Genomic DNA, 24,584 nt, shown 5'->3' on the forward strand with positions numbered 1-24,584 from the left:
AAATCAAAAAGCATAAAAGAGGGAGCTCTTCTTAATATTTTGACACCAAACTCATGTCGATACACCTTACCGACTGCGAGTAAAGCCACCCACGCTTTAACTTGACAGACTGTATGAAAATGTATTTTTCTAACTGAAAATTTAATTTTTATTTTTGGATGAATTTTTTTTTTTTTTTTTTAGTTTAAAATTCATGTCTTTTTTTAAAATTCGTCTTTTTTAGTAGCAAATTCATCTTCTTGGTTGAAAATTCCTTTTTTTTAAGATTCTTCATTTTAATTGAAAAGCCATTTATTCTGTTAGAAATGTAACCTAAATGAAAAATTGTTAGCGGCCAGTCAGGGTGACCGCTGGACCGGGAAGCCGGGCATTTTTTGAGACCGGGAAATGATAATGAATTTTTTTTAACGGGAATTTTACAAATTTCTAGAAGAAAAATTTGTCCACGTTCGATTTTAACAATTTTTAAATAATTAGTGGAATTTTAATTTTTTTCAATTAGGCTATTATTTAGCTTACAATGCGTAATTCGAAATTTTTTTACATTAAACATTTTCCATTCAAAATTTTTATTTAAAGAATTTTTAAATGCTTTCTTAAAGACTTGAACAAATAAAAAATAAAAGCCTTTGGTGTTAAACATTTTGAATAAAAAACATTTGTGAGTGAAATTTTAAAATTTTGATGTATAATTTACAAATGAACATTTGTAGGAAAAATTTGATTAATTTTAAGAGATATTTAAGAGTTTTAAAAAGATAAAAAATTATCATGCAAATTTTAGAAAAATTTCTATGTACCTGAAGTTCTGAACGTTCAAGTGAACGAAATATTTTTCGATATTTTTATTTTACCCATAAATATTGTTCCAATTGCAATTTAAATGATGAATTATAATTCTTTTTCAATAATAAATAATTTCCTATATAAATTAACAAACATTTTAGCACTTTTACTGCTTTGCAAAGTCATCAGTACAAAAATTCGTTCATTTGAACGTTCAGAACTTTAACCACATACATTTTCTTAAAATCTTCTAGAATCTTTTTTAAACATTTTGTTTAAATCTTTTAAAAACTTGTTAAATATTCTTTTAAAATAATTTGTTAAAATTAAAAGTTTTTTCCTTAATTTTCCTAAGAATCTTAATAAATTTTTTTTATTCTTTTGAAGCCTTTCACAATTCTTGAAAAGAATCTAATTGTTTTGTTTAAAATCTGCAAAAATCTACATTTTGTTTTATGTTAGTCTATCATTTCAAGTTTTACATCAAGTTTGAATCTTTTCAAAACGTTTACATCTCTCTTAAAATTTCTCAAATTTCGCCTACAATTAATAAATGTTCAATTGTTATTTATACATCCAAATTGTAAAGAAATTTTCTAAAATTTTCAGGATTTTCTGAAAATTGTAGAAAAAATTCAATTAATTTTGACAGATATTTAGAAGTTCTGAAAAAATTTCCAAAATAATTTTAAATTTAAAACCAATTTGAAACAACTTCTAGATTTCTCAAGATTTTAAAATAAAATCATGAAGCTTTCCAAGGATGTTTAAACTATTTAAAAAGAAAATAATTGAATTTCTAATTTAAGAAGTGTTTAGTTACAATTTTTGCAATTTTTCAATATTTGATGTTTTTAGCTTAACATTCCTTAAAATCATATAATTTAAAAAATTTTAAAGTTCATTGATTGATTTTTTAATTCAGAGCATTGAAAATGATAACGTGGATTTATATTTTTTTATATTGAAAAATGTTATTTTCTTCAATTGTATACTCGTAAATTATTGAGCATTTGAATACAACATTTTTTAATTTAAAACTTCTCAATTTCAATTTTAAAAGTTCAAAATTTAACAGTTCCACTTTAAGTCCTTTCATTTAAAGCTCAGTTTTTATTACCTCAAGTGGAAAATTTTGTAGCTTTAGTGTTCCATTTTTTTAATTTCATTGACCGTGAAAAATGTTCGCAAACCGGGAATTTATTTCAACGATTAAAACGGCCACCCTTGGTCAGGGAAAATAAAAAATTGGTCAGGAAAATTTGGGGAATTTTGAAATTGGTATTTTATAAAACCTTTTTTTTTAAGTGCCTTACGTTAAATTTTATTACGGGTGAGCCATCTGGTCACCCTATTTGTAAATTTTGTATTGAAGTCTTTTTTTAAGATTTATTTAAATGGTAAAATACGTTTTATCACACAAGCAGAACCGAAAATTTAAATAATCTATTATTCTTTAGATACAATCCTGAGAATTTGACAACTTTAGAAAAATACGTCGAAATTCAGGCAAGAGAAAATGCCTATGACCTCGAAGCAAATCTCGCAGTTTTGAAACTTTACCAGCTCAATCCACAACGATATAATGTGGATATCACGAGTCAGATTCTTCTCAAAGCTTTAACCAACTTGCCACACACAGACTTTGTTCTCTGCAAATGCCTCTTGAGTGAAAAAATTGTACGTATAGTTAAGAACAATAATTAATTGCAAACTTCACCTCCAATTTTTTTATCATAAAGTTAAAAATTAATGAAATACAATCAAGTTTTCTATGATTTTAAGAATTGAAATAATATTATCAATCATGTCTTATGAAAGAAAAAAGACAATTTTTAATAAAAAAAAATTAAACTTACGAAAAATAGTTATTTAAAAAATAGTTTTTGGAATTTAATATTTTATTTCTATCGCTTCTTATCACTTTTTTTTTTAATAGACGAGTTTTAATAAATCATGCCTTATTTTTTCGGCGAAAGTATCCTCTATGTATTTTAATGTTTGAAATTCTGAACATAAGTCAATAATCTTTAAATTTAGATATTTGTTTATAATTTTTTGTATGGTTTTAACTTACATTTTTCGTTGAGATTTCATCTTTTTTTTTTATAAAAATTCAACTAGTTGATTGAAAGTTTAACTACGTTGTCAATAAATTATTTTTGATTTGATTAAAGATTCATTTTGTCATTTAAAAATGTAACTATTTTGTTGAAAATTCGTTTTTTGTATTTAAATTATTATTTTGAAATTGAAGATTAAACTGCCTTCTTGGCCGAAATTTGATATTTTTATTTGAAAATTGATCGTTTGTAGTTGAGAATTCCAACTATTTGGTCGACAATTTATGTATTTTGTTGAAAATTCGTCTTTTTAGATTGAAAATTCAACTTGTTTAAAAAATCTATGTATTTTTCTGAAAATTCGTGCTTTTTTGGTTGAAGATTAACTTTTTTTTGTAGAAAACTCTTCTTTTTTTTTTGGTTGAACGTCCATTTCAACTATTTTTTATTTCTTAAACCTTTTTTGATTCAAATATGAATAATTTTTTTGTAAAGAATTTATCCTTTTTCGATAGAAAGTTCACCTTCCTTGGTTGAAGATGATTTTTTTGCAGAAAATTTATGTACTTTGTTGAAAATTCGTTCTTTTTTGGTTGAAACTCCAAGTCACTTGTTTTTCATTTAAAATTTAAATATTTTTTTTGATAAAATATGAATTATTATATTTTTCGGTACGAGTTCATCTTCTTTGGATTGAAAAGTCATCCCCTTTTTTTTGTAGAAAAGTCATTTTTCTTGGATTGAGATAAACTTTTATAAATAATAATAAATTTATAACTTTTATAAATGTCATCTTTTTGGTTGCAGACGAACTTTTTTTTTGAAAATTCATGTATTTCGTTAAAAATTTGTTCTTTTTTTGTGGTAATTCTAATTTAACTAATTTAATTAATTAATAATTTAATTATATTGTTGATTAAGAATTCATCCTTTTTAGATTAAAAATTACATCTTTTTCAAAAAAGGTAATCTTTTTGAATAGAAAATTCATCTTTTTTGAAAAAAATCATCTTTTCGGATTGAAAATTCGCCTTTTTGTAGAAAAGTCATGCATGTTGTTGCAAATTTCGTTCTCTTATAGTTGAAATTCAAATTCAATCATTTTTTATTTCAAATTTAAATCTTTTTTTTATTAAATGATGTATTATTATATTTTTTTATAAGAATTCATCTTTTTTTAAAAAAAAGTCATTTTTTCGAATTGAAAAATCATCTTTATTAGTTGAAAATGAACTTTTTTTTAGAAAATGCATGCATTTTGTTGCAAACTTCGTTCACTTATAATTGCAATTCCTATTCAACCATTTTTTATTTCAAATTTAAATCATTTTTTTTTTATTAAATTATGTGTTATTATATTTTTCATTAATAATTCATCCTTTTTGCATTACAAATTCATCTTTTTTGAAAAAAGTAATCTTTTTGAATTTAAACTCATCTTTTTTGAAAAGTCATGTTTTTCGGATTGAAAATTCGTCATTTTGTAAAAAAAGTCATTTTAATTAGTTGAAAATGAATTCTCTTTTTAAAAAATTCATATATTTTGTTGTAAATTTCGTTTATTTTTGGTTGTAATTCCAATTTAACTGTTTTTTATTTAAAATTTAAATCTTTTTTTGATTAAATTGTGTATTATTATATTTTTTGTTAATAATTCATCTTTTTTTAAAGAAATCTCTTTTGGATTTAAAATTTAGCTTTTATTTTGTTTAAATATCATATTTCTTGGTCGCAGATGCACTTTTTTTGCTAATTGGTTAAACATTCGTTCTTTTTCGTGGAAAATCTAATTTAACTGTTTTTTTTTTAATTTAAATCTTTTTCGATTATATTATGTATTATTATATTTTTCATGAAGAATTCATCATTTTTGGATTTCAAATTCATCTTTTTTGAAGAAAGTAATCTTTTTGAATTGAAAATTCATCTTTTGTGAAAAAATTAATCTTTTTGAATTAAAAATTCATCTTTTTTGAAAAAAGTCATCTTTTTCGGATTGAAAATTCGTCTTTTTGTAGAAAAGTCATCTTTATTATTTGAAAATAAGCTCTCTTTTTAGAAAATTTATAAATTTTGTTGCAAATTTCGTTCATTTTTGCTTGTAGTTCAAATTTAACTGTTTTTTTTTATTTAACATTTAAATCTTTTTTTGATTAAATTATGTATTATTATATTTTTCATTAAGAATTCATCCTTTTTGGATTAAAAATTCATCTTTTTTGAAAAAAGTCATCTTTTTAAATTGGAAATTCATCTTTTTTGAAAAAATTAATCTTTTTGAATTGAAAATTCATCTTTTTTGAAAAAAGTCATCTTTTTCGGATTGAAAATTCGTCTTTGTAGAAAAGTCATCTTTATTAGTTCAAATAAACTAAATTTTTTACTAATGATTTTGCAAACCCGGAAAAGTGTTAAAATATTTGTTAATTTATATTTGAAAAAGGCATTCAAATGCATAATTTAAATTGTAGTTGGAACAATATCTGTGAGTACAATACAAATGTCGAAAAATATTTCGTTCATTTGAACGTTCAGAATTTCAGGTACATTAAGAATTCATCTTTTTTAATCTTTCTTGGCTGTAAATTAACTTTTTTTTTTAAATTCATATTTTCGAGTTCAAAAGGCTTATTAGGGTTTATTAGGAATTTAAAGCGTTTCATATTTAATTTAATATAGTGTTTACATTAATGTTACTTTCACGAATTTATTCTCCTATTTTCGAAAAATTGCCATATTTCTCTCTTTTAAAAAAAATCATTTTGGGCTGCAAAATCTGTAATTCTAAAATAAAATAAATTTGTTATGTCAATGAATTTTTTGTATTTTTAGATGTCAGAAGAACCTGTAAACCACATCATGTATCTGGGAGATATCCTGGAGCAGTGTGACTTTCAACATTTCTGGGAACGCGTGCGATCCATGTCTAATTTATACGACAATATCGTCGGCTTCCAGGACTCAATTCGAAAATTTGTATGCCACGTTGTGGGAATCACATTCCAGACGATAGACAAGCCTCTTCTCTCACAGCTTTTGGGCGACATTGACGGTAGATATCATGTATTTTAAAAAACTGGCCACCCTTTTGCAATTTTCATTAGGGATCGTACATCACTCATTCACGCAATTTTAGCAAATTTGCAAAAACTCTCTCCTGAGGATTATCGTTTCGGTTGTAAATTTGTATATATTTGGTTTAAACTTGAACAATTATTTTTTAAAATACATTCTTTTTTATTGCAAATTAAACTGTTTTGTTAAAAATTTGTCTCTTTGGGCTAAAAATTCCACTTTTTGTAGAGCAATGACCTTTTGTTTAACAGGGTGTCAAAGACTTAGAAAGAATTCAAGGATTTGAAACGAGCATGCGGATAAGATTTCAAAGAATTAAAGGATTTTTGATATTTTAAAAGGGGTGCACCAGGTTTCAAAGATTTAAAACGATTTCAAAAGGTTTTAGAAGATTTCAAATATTTTATTGTTTTTAAATGAATACAAAAGATTTCAGAAACATTTCATAAATATTTTTTAAAAATTCATAAGGTTTTCAGAAGATTTCAAAAATTTCAAACACTTTCAATAAATTTGAGATTTTAAAAGATTTTAATGATTTTTATCGAATACAAATGATTTCACAAACAAAAATTAAAGAAAGATTTTTCAAAAATTTCAGAAAGATTTCAAGGATTTCAAAAACTCTTCCAAAATTTTGAAAGATTTCAAACGATTTCACCAAGATTTCTAATATTTTAATGGTTTCAAATAAGTAAAAAAGGTTTCACCATTATTTTAAAGATTTCGTAAAAATTTCATAATTATTTAAAAATCAAAGATTTAAAATTTTCTGAGAAGATTTAAAATATTTTAATTATTTCAAAATTGTTAGAATATTTTAAAAGATTCCATAAATGTTTCCAATATTTCAAGGATTTCAAACGAAAAAAAAAAATATTTCACAATTATTTCGAAGAATCCATAAGGGTTTCAAAAGATTTCAAGAATTTCAAAAACTCCAAAAAGCGTACAGTACGCCGTAACACAAGAAATTTAAAAGTTTTTAAACGATTTTACATTTTTTTTAGAAAATTTCAAAATATTTCACAAAATTTCCAGTGATTTCAAATCAGCACAAAAAACGCAGAAACGAATTGACAAATATTTCAAAGAATTCATAAGGATTTCAAAAAGTATTAAGAATTAAAATTTTTTTTTAAGATATCAAAGATTTTAAAAGAACATTTCTTCAAAGTTTTTAAACAATTTCAAAATGTTTCAAGAAATGTGAGAAGATTCCAAAAATTTCAATAATTTCAAACGAACACGAAAGTTTTCACAATCAAAGATTAAAAAAAGAATTCAAGGATTTCAAAGATTTCACGAAAATTTAAATTTTTCAAAAGATTTCACAGAAATTTCAAGATTTCGCAAAGATTAAAAAAATTTCGAAGATTTTGCAAACGTTTTAAAAGATTTCAAAGAAATTTCAAGATTTCACAAAAATTTTAAATACTTCAAAAGATTTAAACGAATTCATAAAAGATGTTAAAAGATTACAAAAATTTCTTAAAAATGTAAATGATTTCAAACGAACATAAAAGTTTTCACAATCGAAGATTAAAAAAAGATTTTACAAAGATTTCATAAAGATTTAAAAAAATTTAACTAATATTGCCAAGAATTTAAGGATTTCAAAGATTAAAAAAATGTTAATGATTTCAAACGATCACAGAAGTTTTTACAAACAAATATCAAAGAAAGCTTGCATAAATATTTAAAAGATTTCAATAATTTCAAAGATGTTGCAAAAATTTAAAAAGATTTCAACGAAATTTCAATATTTTACAAAAGATTTTAAAAGATGGCAAAAATTTCAATTATTTCAAACGAGCTCCAAACGTTTTCACAAACGAAGATTAAAGAAAGTTTTCACAAATATTTCATAGATTTCATAAAGGTTTAAACAAATTTCACAAATATTTCAAAGAATTTAAAGATTTCAAAGCTTTCACGAAAATTTTAAAAGATTTCACAGAAATTTCAAGATTTCACAAAGATTTCAAAAATGTCATCAAGATTTCACAATCTTATATGATTTCAAACGAACACAAAAGATTTCACAAACAAATGTTACAGAAGGATTTCACAAATATTTCAGGAATTTCACAGATTTTGCAAACGTTTTAAAAGATTACAAAAATTTCACAAATTTGAATAATTTCAAAAGAAAACAAAAGTTTTCACAATCGAAGATTAAAAAAAGATTTCATAAAGATTTCAAAAAATCTCACTAATATTTCAAAGAATTGAAGGAATTCACAGATTAAAAATATTCCAATGATTTCAAGCGATCACAAAAATTTTCACAGGCAAAAATTAAAGGAAGATTTCACAAATATTTCAAATTTTTTACAAATATTAAAAAAATGAAAGATTTCACAAACATTTCAAGATTTCTCAATCTTTTTAAATACTTCAAAAGATTTCAAATAATTCACAAAGATTTCATAAAGATTTTAAAAAATGTCACTATTATTCAAAGAATTTAAGGTGGTTGAAGTTCTGAACGTTTAAATGAACGAATTTTTTTACTGATGACTTTGCAAAGCAGTAAAAGTGCTAAAATGTTTGTTAATTTATATTGAAAATTTCATTTCATTTGAACGTTCAGAACTTCAGGTACATAAGAATTTAAGGCTTTCAATGCTTTTACTAAAATTTTAAAAATATTTCACAGAAATTTCAAAATTTCACAAAGATTATAAAAATGTCACCAAGATTTCAAAAATTTAAACGATTTCAATCGAACACAAAAGTTTTCACACAAAAAAAATTACAGAAAGATTTCACAAAGATTTTTAATTTTTCAAAAGATTGAAACAAATTCACAAAAGATTTTTAAAAAATGTCACTAATATTTCAATTAATTTAAGGATTTCCAAGATTTAAAAAATATCAATGATTTCAAACGATCACACAAATTTTCACAAACAAATACACAAATATTTCAAGAATTTCAAAGATTTTGCCAAAGTTTTAGAAAATTTCAAAGAAATTTCAAGATATCACAAAAATTTAAAATACTTCAAAAGATTTAAACTAATTCACAAAAGATTTTAAAAGATTACAAAAATTTTTTAAATGGCAATGATTTCAAACGAAATCTAAACGTTTTCACAAACGAAGATTAATGAAAAATTTCACAAATATTTCATAGATTTCATAAAGATTTTTAATTCTTCAAAAGATTGAAACAAATTCACAGAAGATTAAAAAAAATGTCACTAATATTTCAATTAATTTAAGGATTTCCAAGATTTAAATAATATCAATGATTTCAAACGATCACAAAAGTTTTCACAAACAAATACACAAATATTTCAAGGATTTCAAAGATTTTGCCAACGTTTTAGAAAATTTCAAAGAAATTTCAAGATATCACAAAAATTTTAAATACTTCAAAAGATTTAAACAAATTCACAACAGATTTTAAAAGATTACAAAATTTTTTAAAATGGCAATGATTTCAAACGAACTCTAAACGTTTTCACAAACGAAGATTAATGAAAAATTTCAGAAGTATTTCAATGATTTAAAAAGAACAAAAAAATTTTTACAGACAAAGATTAAAGAAAGATTTCAAAAACATTTCAAATTTTTTCACAAATCTTTCAAAAAATTAAAGAATTTCAAAGATTAAAATGTTTTTTAATTTCACCAACATTTCAAGATTTCACTAAGTTTTTAAATAATTCAGATTCAAAACATTTCAAATAATTCGCAAAGATTAAAAAAATTTCATAAAGATTTCAAAGAATTCAAATATTTCAAGAATTTCAAATATTTCAATTTTTTTTTTCAACGAAGCCACAGATTTCAAAAGATTTAAAAATTTCACAAATATATAAAAAGTTGCAAGGATTTCAAAGATTTTACAAAAATTTCAGAATACATATTCACACAGATTTCACAAAGACGACTTATGTCCGCTAAAAATTAAGAATTTGTTTATTTATGATTCTGCTCTATTTAGAAGTTGTTGGCCAATAAAAAACTGAAATTTTTCATCTTTTACCGTTATTTGAGTATTTGTTGCAAAAACAAAGGAAACCTAGAAAAACTTGATTTCTTGACCTGGAAAACCCGGAAAAGCCTTGCAATTTTTCCCCAGGAATCGCTGGACACCCTGCAGATGCTCTTTTAATTTTCATTGCTAGTCTTTGTTTTTTTCGATTGCAAAGTTTGAAGTCGAAAAAAAAAATACTTTTTCTGAAATATCTCAACAAAAAAAAACTTACAGAAACATTTTTCATTATATTATTTCAGATAATATGCTCGGCAACTGGATAAACAAATACGGCTGGCAAGAACAGAACAGAGGAGGAAAGAAGTTTATTTTCATTGCCAATCAGGATGAAAATATCAAAACCAAAAATATCACTGAGAAAATCGACTTCGAAAATGTCGCCGGTCTCATGGCTGCTTGTTTGTAAACTACAAATTTTACTTCCAAATCGACGAGAGGTCACAGTTTTTATTTTTACAAAATGAGCAAAATTTCGCACACAACTTATTCAAATAAATTCTTCGATTACCTGAAAAAAAACGAATGTCTAAAATATTTTATTCTATAATAAATTCGTGTGCATAATTCGTCGCTTTTGGTTTTTAATTGATGGAGATTGAAATAAAAACACGAGATTTTTTGTTCCACTTATATTTCGATAGTCTCGAAACTAAATAAATAAGATTTTCTAAGGAATCACAGAGTATTTTATATTATTTATACGAAAAATGTTTACAGTAATGCGATATGATCATTGGCTTAAGTCGTGAGAAGGAATAAATAGATATATTTTTGTACGTAAAAATCCTGCTTTAAATATTACACCGAATTCCAATTTTTGTTGGATATTTACGTAATTTGACAAAATTGTGGAGTTCCTATTTATTCGAAAATTAATTTTCAACAGTAACAAAGTTCAAAACTTCATTCTGAGAAGATCCGATTGCACACATTGCATACGTATAAAAATGTAGTTGTAGAATTAGGCTTTTGAAATGTCTCGTTTTATCTAAGACTAAAATTAAAATAAATACACTGTTTAAAAAAATAACTGAATATAAAAGTTCTTAAATATATAATAAAAAATACTATTATAACAGGAAAGTATGATTTGTTTCAATTAACAAAAAAAAATAGTTGTTGGTAAAGTATCTCTGCCTTGAATTTCTCCAACTTTCTAAACTTTCTCTCAATAACTCCAGGAACTTTATTAGAATTAGAAGCTAATTGAAAATCACATTTTAAAAAAATTCTGATCTCTTCACAAGAACACTCAACTTATTCGAGAATATATAATTATCAGGATGTTTACCCTAAATGGAAATGTCAGGGATTTTTTTTTTAATTCAGAACATTTTTTTATCGCGCTTAATTTTTTTAAATTGCAACATAAAATTCAATAACAAAGGTGCTTTATTTGTAAAAGTAATATTATTGTATTGCACAATTTTGTTAAAAAATTGTTGTTTTTTTTAATTACATTTTTTAACTGGAAATTTAAATATTCTGTTTTTGGTTAAAAATTCATAATTTTAATTGAAAATTCACCAGTTTGGGCGAAAATTTAATTTTTCCATATATCGTTGAATATTGATGTTTTTTTTGTTGTTGAAAAATAAAGTATTTAATTGAAAATTCGTCTTCTTTGTTAAGAAATTTATTTCTATTTTTTGAAAATTCAATAGTTTTTTTCCATTTCTCTCTCTTAACTGTTAAATCTTTCTTAGTTGAAAATTAAACTCATGTTGCAAATACGTATTTTTTTGGTTAAATACAACTGGTTTTAATTGAAAATTAAAATCTGTTTTAGTTTAAATATCAACTAATACATTTTTCGTTCAGAATTCCTGTTTTTTTTTTTTTTTTTAAGGAAAATTTAATGACTTAATTGGAAGTGTTAACTTCTTTTGTTAAATATTAATTTTTTGTTGAAGATTCATAATTTTAATTAAAAATTCATCTTTCTGAATGAAATTAACTATTTTGTTAAAAATTTGTTTTTTCTTTCGCTGAAAAAGTAATTTTATTATAAAAAAATTTAACTATTCCAGTTAAAAATTTAACTATTTTGTTAAAAAAAATTTTGAAACAATTTTTCCGAGTATAATTGTCAACCAAATAATAATAAAAATAAGTGAATAATTTCTACCGAGAATAAATAAAATTGATTTATTTATTTTCCGTTAAAAAAAAATTAATTTAAAAAAAACGAAAAAACTAATTTTCAACAAAATAGTACATTTTTAATTTCAAAATTTAATTTTTGACTAAAATTTTGGAATATTCTACTGCACTTATTAAATTTTAAGCTCAAAAAGTTAATTTTTAACAAAAAATATGAATTTTAAACCAATCGACTGTTTTTAAAAATATTTTTAAAAAATTGGATGGAAATATCACTACTATATTTTTTGCTCAGAATTCATATCTTTTTTTTTTATAAAAATGTAATTAATTAGGTTATAAGTTAAACTTTTTTGCTAAAAATTAATTATTTTGTTTGAAAATTCATCTCTTTGATTGGAAAATGAGGTATTTTGTTGAAAATTAATTTTTTCTTTGACAAAATTAATTTTTTTTACTGAAAATCCAGTTGAAACTTTAAACTATTTTGTTGAAAATTCCTTTTTTTATGGTGGAAAATAATTTTTTTAACTAAAAATTTAGCTATTCGAGATGAAACTTTTAACTATTTTGTAGAAAATCCATTTTTATTGTTGAAATTAATTTTTTTAACTGAAAATTTAGCTATTTCACTTGAAAGTTTTAACTATTTTGATGAAAATTATTTTCTTTTATTTTTGTTGAAAATTCATTTTTTCTTTGACAAAATAAAATTTTTTCACTGCAAATTTAACTATTCCAGTTGAACCTTTAAACTATTTTGTTGAAAATTCATTTTTTTTCTGGAAATTAATTGTTTTAACTGAAAATTTAGCTATCCCAGATGAAACTTTTAACTATTTTGAAGAAAATCCGTTTTTTTGTATTGATTGAAATTAATTTTTCTAACTGAAAATTTAGCTATGACTTGAAAGGTTGAACTATTTTATTGAAAATTTTTTTTTGTTTTGAAAATAACTTTTTCTAAAAGAACATTTACCTACTAAATTTTTTATTTAAAATTATATCTTTTTTAGTTGAAAATTTAACTATAAAGATCCATCATATTATTAAAAAATGTATTTTAAAATTTAACTATTTCATTTTTTGTTGAAAATTGTTCTTTTTTAGTTACAAATTCACCTATTTGGTTACAAATTTATCTTTCAGTTCAAACTTAAACTGTTTCCTAGAAAATTCATGGATTTTGTTAAAAAATCGTCCTTTTTGATAAAAAAGTTCTTTTTAAAAATTAAAATTCTCATTTTAAAATTCATCCTTATATTGAAAAATCAAGTATTGCAGTTAAATATTCAACATTTTGGTTGAAAATTCATCTTTTTGGTTAAAAATTCATCTTTTTGGTTAAAAATAAAACTACTTGGCTAAAAATATATTTAAAACAATTAAAATTAAACAAATTAACTTCAAACCAAATAGCTCATTAAAAAAAAAAGATGCATTTTCAACTAAATAGTTGAATTTTGAACTAAAGAATAAAAAGAATTATCATTTGTTAAAAATTTATTTTTTCCTGTAGAAGATTCATCAATTTAGTTTAAAATACATCACTTTTTTTTAAATTATTTTTTTTATATGAAAAATTTATTTTTTATCTGAAAATTTAATTATTCCATTTTTGGTTGAAAATTATATTTTTTAGTTCAAAAGTAAACTATTTGGTTAAAATGTTGTCTTTTAGTTCAAAATTAAACTATTTCGTTGAAAATTCATGTATTATGTTAAAAAATCGGCCTTTTTGGTAAAAAAATTCCTGTTTAAAAATTAATATTCTCATTTTTAAATTCATCCTTATATTGAAAAATCAACATTTTAATTGAAAATTCATCTTTTTGGTTGAAAATAAAAATACTTGGTTGAAAATACATTTTTTAAAATCAAAATTAAATAAATAAACTTTAAACCAAGTAGCTTTTTAAAACAAAAAGATGAAATTTGAACTAAAAAATAAAAAGAATTATTTTTTGTTAAAAATTCATTCTTTGCAGTTAAAGATTTATCAATTTAGTCGAAAATTCATCACTTTCATTAAGAATTATTTGTTGTTTTTTTTTTCTAAAGAAAATTAAGTTTTTATCTGAAAATTTAATTACTCCATTTTTGGTTGAAAATGCATGTATTTTGTTTTAAAAAATCGTCCTCTTTGGTAAACAAATTCTTGTTTTAAAATTAATATTCTCATTTAAAATTCCTTATATTGAAAAATCAAGTATTGCAGTTGAATATTCAACATTTTAGTTGAAAATTGATCTTTATGGTTGAAAATAAAACTAATTGGCTAAAAATACATTAAAAAAAAAAAATTAAATAAATTAACTTTAAACCAAGTAGATCTTTAAAACAAAAAGATGAATTTTCAACCAAATAGTTGAATTTTGAACTAAAAAATAAAAGGAATTATTTTTTGTTAAAAATTCATTTTTTTCAGTTGAATATTCATCAATTTAGTTTAAAATTCATCACTTTTATTCAAAATTACTTGTTTTTCCGGTGAAAAAATAATTTTTTATTTGAAAATTTAATTATTCCATTTTTGGCTGAAACTGATCTTTTTTCCTTAAAAATTTAACTATTTGATTGGAAATTTACCATTTTAATTAAAAATTCAACCATTTGGTTGAGAGTTTATGGATTTTCTTGAAAAAATCGTCTTTTTTTGGTATAAAATTAATCTTTTTAGTTACAAATTCATCTATCTAGTTGAAAATGCAATATTTTTACTTTAGTAGTTATGAATTTGAAGCGGTTTAAGTTTAATTGAATTTCTTATTTAATTTACAATTCAATTTTTCAAATTCATTAAAATTCAAAGACTTTACGGACGAATTCAATCAATGATATATATTTTGTCAAAGTATTTCAAATTAAAAATAATATTAATTGAATCTCTAGAAACTTAAAAACAAACATTATTTATAATAAACTCGCGAAAAATAAATATTCCGAGTCGATTGTTGAAAAAAAAAATTTGTATGTTTCCTCAATATAAAAAATTATACCCGAAAAAAACCTTCATTTGTCAAGAGATTTGTCCCCCATTATTTGAGTAGACACCTGATTATTCTTTCACACCTATAACAATAAAAAAAAAATCTTATCCAAAAAGCGAACTATCAATTGCAGAAAATTTTTGATTAATCTGAGTATTACAAGAGGAGAGGCTTCCAGTAATCAATATTTACAGTCTTACACTATCGTTCTTCCCATTGCAATGGAAGAATCGGGAAATAAAGGAGAATCTAGAAATTCTACATTTAAAATAATAAAAGACAAAAGCAAGAAATTGCAGTCTGGCATTCGTATCATCATCGATGTACGTGATTTTCCTAAAGTTAGAAATACTTATACTAAAATACGTTCTTGATTTTATAAAAAAGCTAACGACTCACAGAGAAATTTGAAAAATCTCGATCTCCACGATTTACAAAGTGCGCAATTTTAAGTTTGTTAGAAGTGGGAAACCAGCACCGAAGAGCTTACAAAAATTGAAGTAGAATTGAGAATTCTACGAAAATTCAGACATCGTGGTTTATCAAAGTTTCTCGTCGATACGAATATCGTGGCGGATTGTGGCAAGGCAAGAGCCACAAAGCTGGATGACTTTTTCCACAAACTTGGGAAAGTAGAGTGAATGTTCGAGGCGGGGTTGTTTTGTGATGATGATGATGATGATGATGTCCTTGGATTCTTTCGATTGCAGTTTCATCACCCAGAATCGCTTGGAATTGATCGACTAAAATTGCTACGACGAACATGCCAAATAATGCTGCTTCCAGCACCAATATTACACAGTGTAATCTGAAATTTAACCATTTTTTTTGTCAGAAAAAAACTTCAGGTTCAGGGTTTTTTTTCGGGAATTCAAATTTGAAGATTTTATTAACCAGGTTGTCTACAAAAAAATGCCCTGACATTTCCAGGTAACTCAAGACATTTTTTCGTGTATAATTTTCAATCAGGTAGTTAAATTTTCAACTAGGAAAGATAGATTTTCAACCAACAAGGGATTAGTGAAATTTTAATTAAAATAAAAATAATAATAATGAATTTTTAACTGAAACAGTTGAGTTTGGAAGAAAAAATTGCGGCATTTTTTTAAGTCGGGGAATTTTTTCGAAAGTGTGATTAATTTTTTTTTCTATTTGCAATCTACATTGGAAGAGTAATGACACTTTATCAGTAAAAGTAGCTTTATATTATTGTATTTAACAACTTTGTTGAAATTTCTTTTTTTTTTATTAATTTTTTTACCTGAAAATTGAACTATTCTGTTTTTTTTTCTAAATTGACCGTTTGCAGTTGAAAATTTAATTTTCTGGTTCAAAGTTCGTGTATTTTGTTGAAAATTTGTTCTTTTATGGTATAGGAAGAATTACCTTTTTGCTTGAAAATTCAAATGTTTCTTAGCATTTTTTCTCTATCTTTTCCGAAAAACCGTTCTCAATTGAAAATTCAACTCATGCTGAAAATTATTATTTTCTTTTTAATTTAACCAGTTGAAGATTCACCATTTTAATTTAAAAATTCATCAGTTTGGTTCAAAGTTGATCTTTTTAGTTAAAAATCAAAAACTTGGTTGAAAACTTGTCTTTCTTAGTTGAAAATTTAAGTATTCCAATTAAATATTCATCATTTTAGCTGAAATTTAATTGTTTTGGTTGACAACTTAAACAACTTTGTCACAAATACATTTTTTTATTTAATCTGTTCCAGTTGAATATTTATTACTTGATTGAAAACTTGTCTTTTTAGTTAAAAAGTCATGTATTTTTTTGAAAAATCGTGTTTTTTTGGTAGGGACGTAATCTTCTTGTTTAAAAACTAATCTTGGTATTCGAAAATTAATCTTTTTGATTGAAAATTTAAGTATTACAATTAAATATTCATAATTTTAGCTGAAATTTCATTGTTTTGGTTGAAAGTTAAAATCTCTTTTGTCACAAATTCATTTTTTTGTTTCAATTAATATTACTTTCTTCTAGTTGAATATTTATTATTTTAGTTAAAAATTTATCACTTGGGATAAAAAAAAAATTTCTGGAAAATTAATTTTTTTAACTAAAAATTTAACTATTCCATCTTTTGATAAAAACTAACAATTTTCAATTCAAAATTCAAACTATTTGATTGAAAATTGTTCTTTTTAAGTTAAAAATATAACTATTTGTTTTGAAATTTCATATATTTTCTTGAGAAATCGTTTTTTTTTTTTTTTATTGAAAATTAATCTTTTGGGTTTAAAATGCAACTATTTAGTTAAAAATTGTTGAAAATTCAAGTGTTTTACTTGAAAACTAAGGAACTTGTTGCAGTTTAAATTGTATTTAATATAATACAATTATATAATAATATTTATATAATAATACATTTTATATTATATATTACATAATCAATTTTCGACAAAAAAAAAAGAAGAAATTTGTACAAAATAGATGAATTTTCAACTCGAATGCATTTTCAATTCGAATGGATTAGTTAAATTTTGAGTTAAAAAAATTAATTTTCTAGCAAAAAATGCAAATTTTCAAGAAGACACATACATTTTCAACTAAAAAAGAAAAATTTTCAATCAACTATGGAATATTAAAATTTTCGAATAAAAAATTATTCGTCAAGAAAAAAAACGATTTTTCAGCTAAAGTGATGAATCTGTCACTGAACATTTGCATTTTTCAATAAAAAGATTAATTTTATAACAAAAATACAAAATTTCTATAAAATACATAAATTTTCAACTAAAAAAGATAAATTTTCAACCAAATATGGAATAATTAAATTTTCAATTAAAATTATGAATCTTTAACTGGTATAGTTGAATTTTTAACAAAAAAGAATTCTCAACGGCATGAATTTTCAACTAAAACATATATAATTTTTAATAAAAAATTTAGTATGCAAATGTTTTATTAGAAAAAGTAATTTCCAAAAAAAAAAAGAAGAATTTTCAACAAAATAGTTGAAACTTTCAAGTAGAATAGCTAAATTTGCAGTTAAAAAAATTAATTTCCACAAACAAAAAACGAATTTTCCACAAAATAGTTTAAAGTTTCAACTGGAATGGTTAAATTTTCAGTTGAAACTTTAAACTATTTTGTTGAAAATTCGTTTTTTGTTGGTGGAAATTAATTTTGTTAACCCAATTAATTAAATTTTTATTTTTAAAAAATGATGAATTTTGGTTGAAAATTTATAATTTTGGTTAAAAATAAACTTTTTAAGCTTGAAATTTCACTCAAGCAGTTATTCAAAAACCAAATTTAAAAATTAAAAATGTATCTATGTTGTTGAAAACTCATTTTTTCGAATATTAATTTTTTTAACTAAAAATAAATAATTTTTATTTATTCTGGGTAGAAATTATTCACTTATTTTTATTATTATTTGGTTAAAAATTATACTCGGAAAAATTATTTCAAAATTTTTTTAAAGAAAATTGTTAAATTTTTAACTGGAATAGTTAAATTTTTTTATAATAAAATTCATTTTCAGTCAAAGAAAAAAATTTTTTGAACAAAATAGTTCGATTTTCAGCAAGAAAGATGAATTTTCAATTAAAATTATGAATCTTCAACAAAAAATTAATATTTAACAAAAGAGTTATCACTTCCCACCAAGTCATTAAATTTTCCTTAAAAAAACAGGAATTCTGAACGAAAAATGTATTAGTTGATATTTCAACCAAAACAGATGTTAATTTTTAATTAAAAACAGTTGTCTTCAACGAAAAAAGACGTATTTACAACACGAGTTTAAATTTCATCTAAGAAAGATTAAGAGAGAACAATGGAAAAAAACTATTGAATTTTCAAAAAATATAAATAAATTTCCTAACAAAGAGGGCGAATTTTTAACAAAATACTTTATTCTTAAATTAATAACAAACGTCAACTTTCAAAGATATAAAAAGACGAATTTTTATCTAAAAAGGATCAATTTTTAACCAAAAAGAGTATATTTGATTTTCCAGTTAAAAAATTTAATTAAAAAAAAAATTGAAAATTTAAGTATTTCAACAAAAATTCATCATTTTAGCTGAAATTTAATTGTTTCGGTTGAAAGTTAAACTCTTTTGTCACAAATTAATTTAAAACAAATTAATATTACTCTCTTTCAGTTGAATATTTATTATATTAGTTAAGAATTCATCACTTAGGTTAAAAAAAACTTGCTGGAAAATTGTTTTAACTGAAAATTTAACTATTCCATCTTTTGATGAAAACTAATATTTTGCAATTCAAAATTCAAACTATTTGGTTGAAAATTGATTTTTTTTAGTTAAAAATTCAACTATTCGTTTGAAATTTCATACATTTTGTCGAGAAATCGTTTTTTTTTTTTGTATTGAAAATTAATCTTTTGAGTTGAAAATGCACGTATTCAGATAAAAAGTCATATATCTTGTTGAAAATTCAATTATTTTACTTGAAAAGTTAGGAACTTTTAGCAGTTTAAATTGCATTTAATATAATTCTATTATATAATAATATTTATATAATGATACTATTATATTATATATTACATTATCAATTTTCGACAAAAAAATCAGAAATTTTCACAAAATAGATGAATTTTCAACTCGAATGGATTTTCAACTCGAATGGATTTTCAATTCGAATGGATTAGTTTAAAAAATTAATTTTCAACCAAAAATGTAAATTTTCAAGAAAACGCATGCATTTTCAACTAAAAGAAGATAAATTTTCAATCAAATATAGAATAATTGGAATTTTCAATTAAAAAAGAAAAACTTTCAACCAAATATGGTATAATTAAATTTTCGAATAAAAAATTCTTTTTCGAGAAAAAAAAACGATTTTCCAACTAAAGTGATGAATTCTTAACTCGGACATTTGAATTTTTCTTTAAAAAGATTAATTTTGAACCAAAAAGATTAATTTTATGACAAAAATACAATATTTCAATAAAATACATGAATTTTTAACTGAAAAAGATAAACTTTTTAACAAATATGGAATTATTAAATTTTTAACCAAAAAATTCATTTTCTATCAAAAAAAAAGTTTCCCAAAATATGGCTAAATTTTTTATTAAAATTATGAATCTTTAACTGAAATAGTTGAATTTTTAACAAAAAAGAATAATTTTCTTACATAAAAGACGAAATTTCAACTAAAAAAAAAAACATCAAACTAAAAATTTAATTGTTAAATCTTTAATTGAAAAATGTATGTGTGACCACATAGATGAATTTTAAATTTAGTTCCTATTAGAATAATTTAATTTTCACTTTAAAAAATGTTAATTTTCGATAAAAAACAATCTTTCTTTCAAAATGTTTTAATTTTCAAATAACAAGATGAATTTTCTATTAAAATTATGAATCCTCAACCACAAAATTAATTTTTAACAAAAAATTTTATTTTCATCCAAAAAATATGAATTTTCTACCAAAAATGTGCTAGTTGATATTTCAATCAAACAATATTTTTATTTTTATTTAAAAACAGTTGAATTCAGTGAAAACATATAAATTTTTAACAAAAAGATAGAATTATTAAATTTTAGGTTAAAAAAAAATGTAATTTTAAAAATTTTTAATTTAATGTTTTAAATTAAATTTAAATATATATATTTTTTTTAATTCAAGCAAGTTGTAGAAAAAATTTCCTGACTTAAAAAAAAGTCCTAGCAATTTTTGTAATCGCGCATATACTTCAAAGCCTTACGGCGAATTTTTGATTTCCGAATTAATACGAATTGATTTTTTTACTATAATAAAAATAGAATTATTATGATAATTCCAGAAATTTGAGAAATTTTACATTACTCTCAATGAGAATTGTTTAGAATTGAACAATTGTTGAAAATCCTTCATTTTTAATTTACGAATTCATACGAATTTATTTTTCTTACTATAATAACAATAAAATTATTATAATCATTCCAACATTTTTTAAATTTTATATTAATTTCAATCAGAATTGTTTAAATTTTAATAATCGTTCAAAAGCATTCACATTTACATTAATAATTAATGTTATAACGAATTATTGGTAAATTACTTTGCGATCAGTTGAATGTTTTAAAATATAAATTAAATGACTTTTTTTAAAGTAGACCTGGACCTTTTTCAAAAGTCGAATTTTTACTTTTCGAATAATTCATAACAATTTATTTTTTTACTATAATAATATGATAATAATAATTCCAGACTTTTTAGAAATTTTGCATTAACATTAATAAGAATAGATTAAAATTTTCGAAATTTCATATTTTTTAGGACAGTAGAATGTTTTTGAAATTGAATTGAATTGCCTGTTTTATTTTAAGGACAAAAGGAATTTTTTCAAAAGAAAACCTGGCAAAGTCATTGCATTTTTAAAAAATTACGAGAATTTTTCTAGTCGCATCTATTTTAAAGTCTTAAAACTTATTTTAGTCCTTTACGGTGGCGAATTTAAACATTTTTAATTCATACAAATTGATTTTTTTACTAACAAAATATTATTATAATAATTCAAGACTTTTTTTTTAGAAATTTTGTCCTAATATTAACGAAAATTGTTTAAAATTCATTAATTTGATGTAAACCATTTTTTTCAAATGTAAATGTTTCTCAAAAAATTCTGAATTTTAAACAATTTCCAATAATATTAATACAAAATTTCTAAAACAAATATCTTGAAATATTATACTCATATTACTTTTATTAGTGAAAAAATAACTTTTATGAATTCAGAAAATAAAAATTCCTGTTCTCCTTAAAAACAGGCAATTAAATTCATTTTAAAAAATTTGGAAACATATATATTTACATTAATTAATAATTGCATAAGAAATTATTGATAAATTAGTTTGCGATCATTAGAATTTCGTTAAATAGAATTCAATTGACTGGATTTTTTAAAAAGTTGATCTGGAATTTTTTCGAAAATAGACGTAGCAAACCTTGAAGTCATAGAATTATGAAAAACTGTTTTTTTTTTAGTCTCACCTATTTTGAGGTCTTGACAATTATTTTAGTAATTGATGGTAAATTTGCAATTTTCAAATTCATATGGTTACAAAAATCCCAGATCTTTGGGAAATTTCGTATTAATATTAAAGAAAATTGGTTAGAATTAAATAATTGTTGAAATTCTTTTCGCATTTTTATTCGATTTAGACTTTTTTTTTAATTGAAGCAGAATAAATTTCCCATTTATTCATTTTAGGTCGATTTTTTGTATTTTCAAAATCCTATGTAAAAAATGTAGAAAAATGTTGTTTTCAGAAAAAAATATTTTAACCCGGGAAAAATGTTTTGTGTTAATTTCCGAAATTTATTACAAAAAAGTCATCTAGTAACAAAAAAATTACAAAAATAAAGAATTGTTACTGTTATCAAAAAATTTTATAAACATATCCTCGAAGTTGAAATTTTCAAGCAGAAAAAGTTTTTTCTTTTTAAAATAATTAATAACAATTAATAAGTTGTTGTTTGCATAAAATTTTGCAAAAAATAAAATCTGTTTAAATCGAATAAAAATTATGACTTGTAGACTGATTTTTCCAGAAAAATCCAATTCTGAACCACTGTGCGTCATCTCGTTTATGAGAATTATCCTTTCACTGAAAATATTTTTTTAATTTTCGATAAATAAAAAAAAAGTATACATACATTCGACTTTGTTTTACAGCTATGTCGTTACTGCAGAGAGGACATTCGTTTACCCAAGAAAAAATCACAAGAGTGATTGCGTAAACAGCCAACATGCAGACGTAAACCAAAAATTGTATGAAGTACTTTTGATTTCTTTCTCCAACGCAGTTGTTTATCCTTGAAATAAAGAAATAAATTACAATTTTAATTATGTATGGAATAACCAAATACTGGAAGCAATCTACAAAATAATTATAATAAACGAAATTAAATAAATTTATAAACTAAATCCGGCCCGCTACAAAATTTGACTTTCCCTGACAAATTTTTTATTTTCCCTGCGAACAATCTAAGACTAAATTTTAAATAACTGATATAGCCCATTTTAAAGAATGTAAATTTTTCTGTCTAATTAATTTTTAAAAAAGATTATTTTTCTACCAAAAAAGACGAATACTCAACAAAATATATATATTTTTTACCAAATAGTTAAATTTTCAAAAAAGAAGATTAATTTTGTACCAAAGAAGACGTATTTTCAAGAAAATACAAACACGTTCAACTAATGCATGAAATTTTAAGACGAGAATATGAACTTTCTACAAAAAAGGTAACTTACTTCTAATTAGTTGAATTTTCAACAAAATAGTTGAAATTTTAGTTGGAAAATTAATTTTTTAACCAAAACTTGCTTAAAAAAAAATTGTTTTTCTACCAAAAAGGGAAAATTGAAAAAACAATACATAAATTGCTAACTAATTAGTTCCATTTTCAATTAAGCAGATTAATTTTCTACCAGAAAAGACAAATTTTTTAAAAGATAAACATTGTCAAAAAATAGTGGAATTTTTAAACAGGAAATTCATTTTTCTACCAAAATAGAATTTTCAATCCGAAAATTTGAATTTACAACAAAAAAGTTAATTTTTATTCAAAACAGATTAATTTTTTACAAGAAAAGAGTTTTTAATCAAAAAAGTTAATTTTCCATCAATCAGTTGAACTTTCAACAAAACATTTAAAATTTTATTTAATTAATTAATTTAATTAATTTAATTAATTAATTTTAAAAAAACACAAAATTTTAATTTTAAAAAATTGTTTTTCTACCAAAAAGGGCGAATTAAAAAAACATAAATTTATAACCAAGCAGCTTATTTTCTATCAGAAAAAAAAACAAATTTTTGAAAATATAAACATTTTCAAACAAATAATGAAATTTTGTATCAAGAAGTTCAATTTTCAACCAAAACAGAATTTTCAACGCTAAAATTTGAATTTACAACAAAAAAGTTAATTTTTAATCAAAACAGATTAATTTTCTACCAGAAAAGAATTTTAAATAAAAAAAGCTTATTTTCAATCAATCAGTTTAACTTTCAACAGAATAGTTAAAATTTTAGTTGGAAAAATTAATTTTTAAACAAAAACAATGTAAGAAAAATTGTTTTTCTACCAAAAAGGGTGAATTAATGAAAAAACATAAATTGCTATCCAACTAGTTAAATTTTTAATCAAGCAGATTAATTTTCTATCAGAAAAAACAAATTTTTGAAAATATAAACATTTTCAAACAAATAGTGGAATTTTTAATCAAGGAGTTCAATTTTCTACTGAAAGAGAATTTTCAACCCGAAATTTTTAACTTAAAACAAAAAAGTTAATTTTTAATCAAAACAGATTAATTTTCTACCAGAAAAGAATTTTAAATAAAAAAAAGTTTATTTTCAATCAATCAGTTTAACTTTCTACAAAATATTTAAAATTTTAGTTGGAAAAATTAATTTGTCAACAAGAAACAATGTGAGAAAAAATGTTTTTCTACCAAAAAGGGCGAATTAATAAAAAAACATAAATTGCTCTCCAAGTAGTTGAATTTTTAATCAAGCAGATTAATTTTCTATCAGAAAAAACAAATTTTTGAAAATATAAACATTTTCAA

At 22.4% G+C, this 24,584-nt stretch overlaps 2 protein-coding genes across 3 annotated transcripts in view; one reads left to right on the forward strand and one right to left on the reverse strand.

Annotated features, from left to right (window-relative positions):
• LOC117182068 (eukaryotic translation initiation factor 3 subunit K) overlaps positions 1 to 10,611 on the forward strand; it is a 12,841-nt gene extending 2,230 nt beyond the window's left edge. The window contains exons 2-4 of the mRNA XM_033375092.1: positions 2,247 to 2,466; positions 5,682 to 5,901; positions 10,176 to 10,611. Of these exons, the coding sequence (XP_033230983.1) occupies positions 2,247 to 2,466; positions 5,682 to 5,901; positions 10,176 to 10,342 (607 nt within the window). The 3' untranslated portion in view covers positions 10,343 to 10,611. The remainder of the gene's footprint in view (positions 1 to 2,246; positions 2,467 to 5,681; positions 5,902 to 10,175) is intronic.
• A 4,382-nt stretch (positions 10,612 to 14,993) lies between these two features.
• LOC117181687 (palmitoyltransferase ZDHHC7) overlaps positions 14,994 to 24,584 on the reverse strand; it is a 20,367-nt gene continuing 10,776 nt past the window's right edge. For both annotated transcript variants that reach the window (XM_033374613.1, XM_033374612.1), the window contains exons 3-4: positions 22,661 to 22,819; positions 14,994 to 15,837 (exon numbers count right to left, since the gene is read on the reverse strand). In XM_033374613.1, the coding sequence (XP_033230504.1) occupies positions 15,555 to 15,837; positions 22,661 to 22,819 (442 nt within the window). In that variant the 3' untranslated portion in view covers positions 14,994 to 15,554. The remainder of the gene's footprint in view (positions 15,838 to 22,660; positions 22,820 to 24,584) is intronic.

Source organism: Belonocnema kinseyi, chromosome 10, assembly GCF_010883055.1.
Source record: "Belonocnema kinseyi isolate 2016_QV_RU_SX_M_011 chromosome 10, B_treatae_v1, whole genome shotgun sequence".
Classification (NCBI taxonomy): domain Eukaryota; kingdom Metazoa; phylum Arthropoda; class Insecta; order Hymenoptera; family Cynipidae; genus Belonocnema; species Belonocnema kinseyi.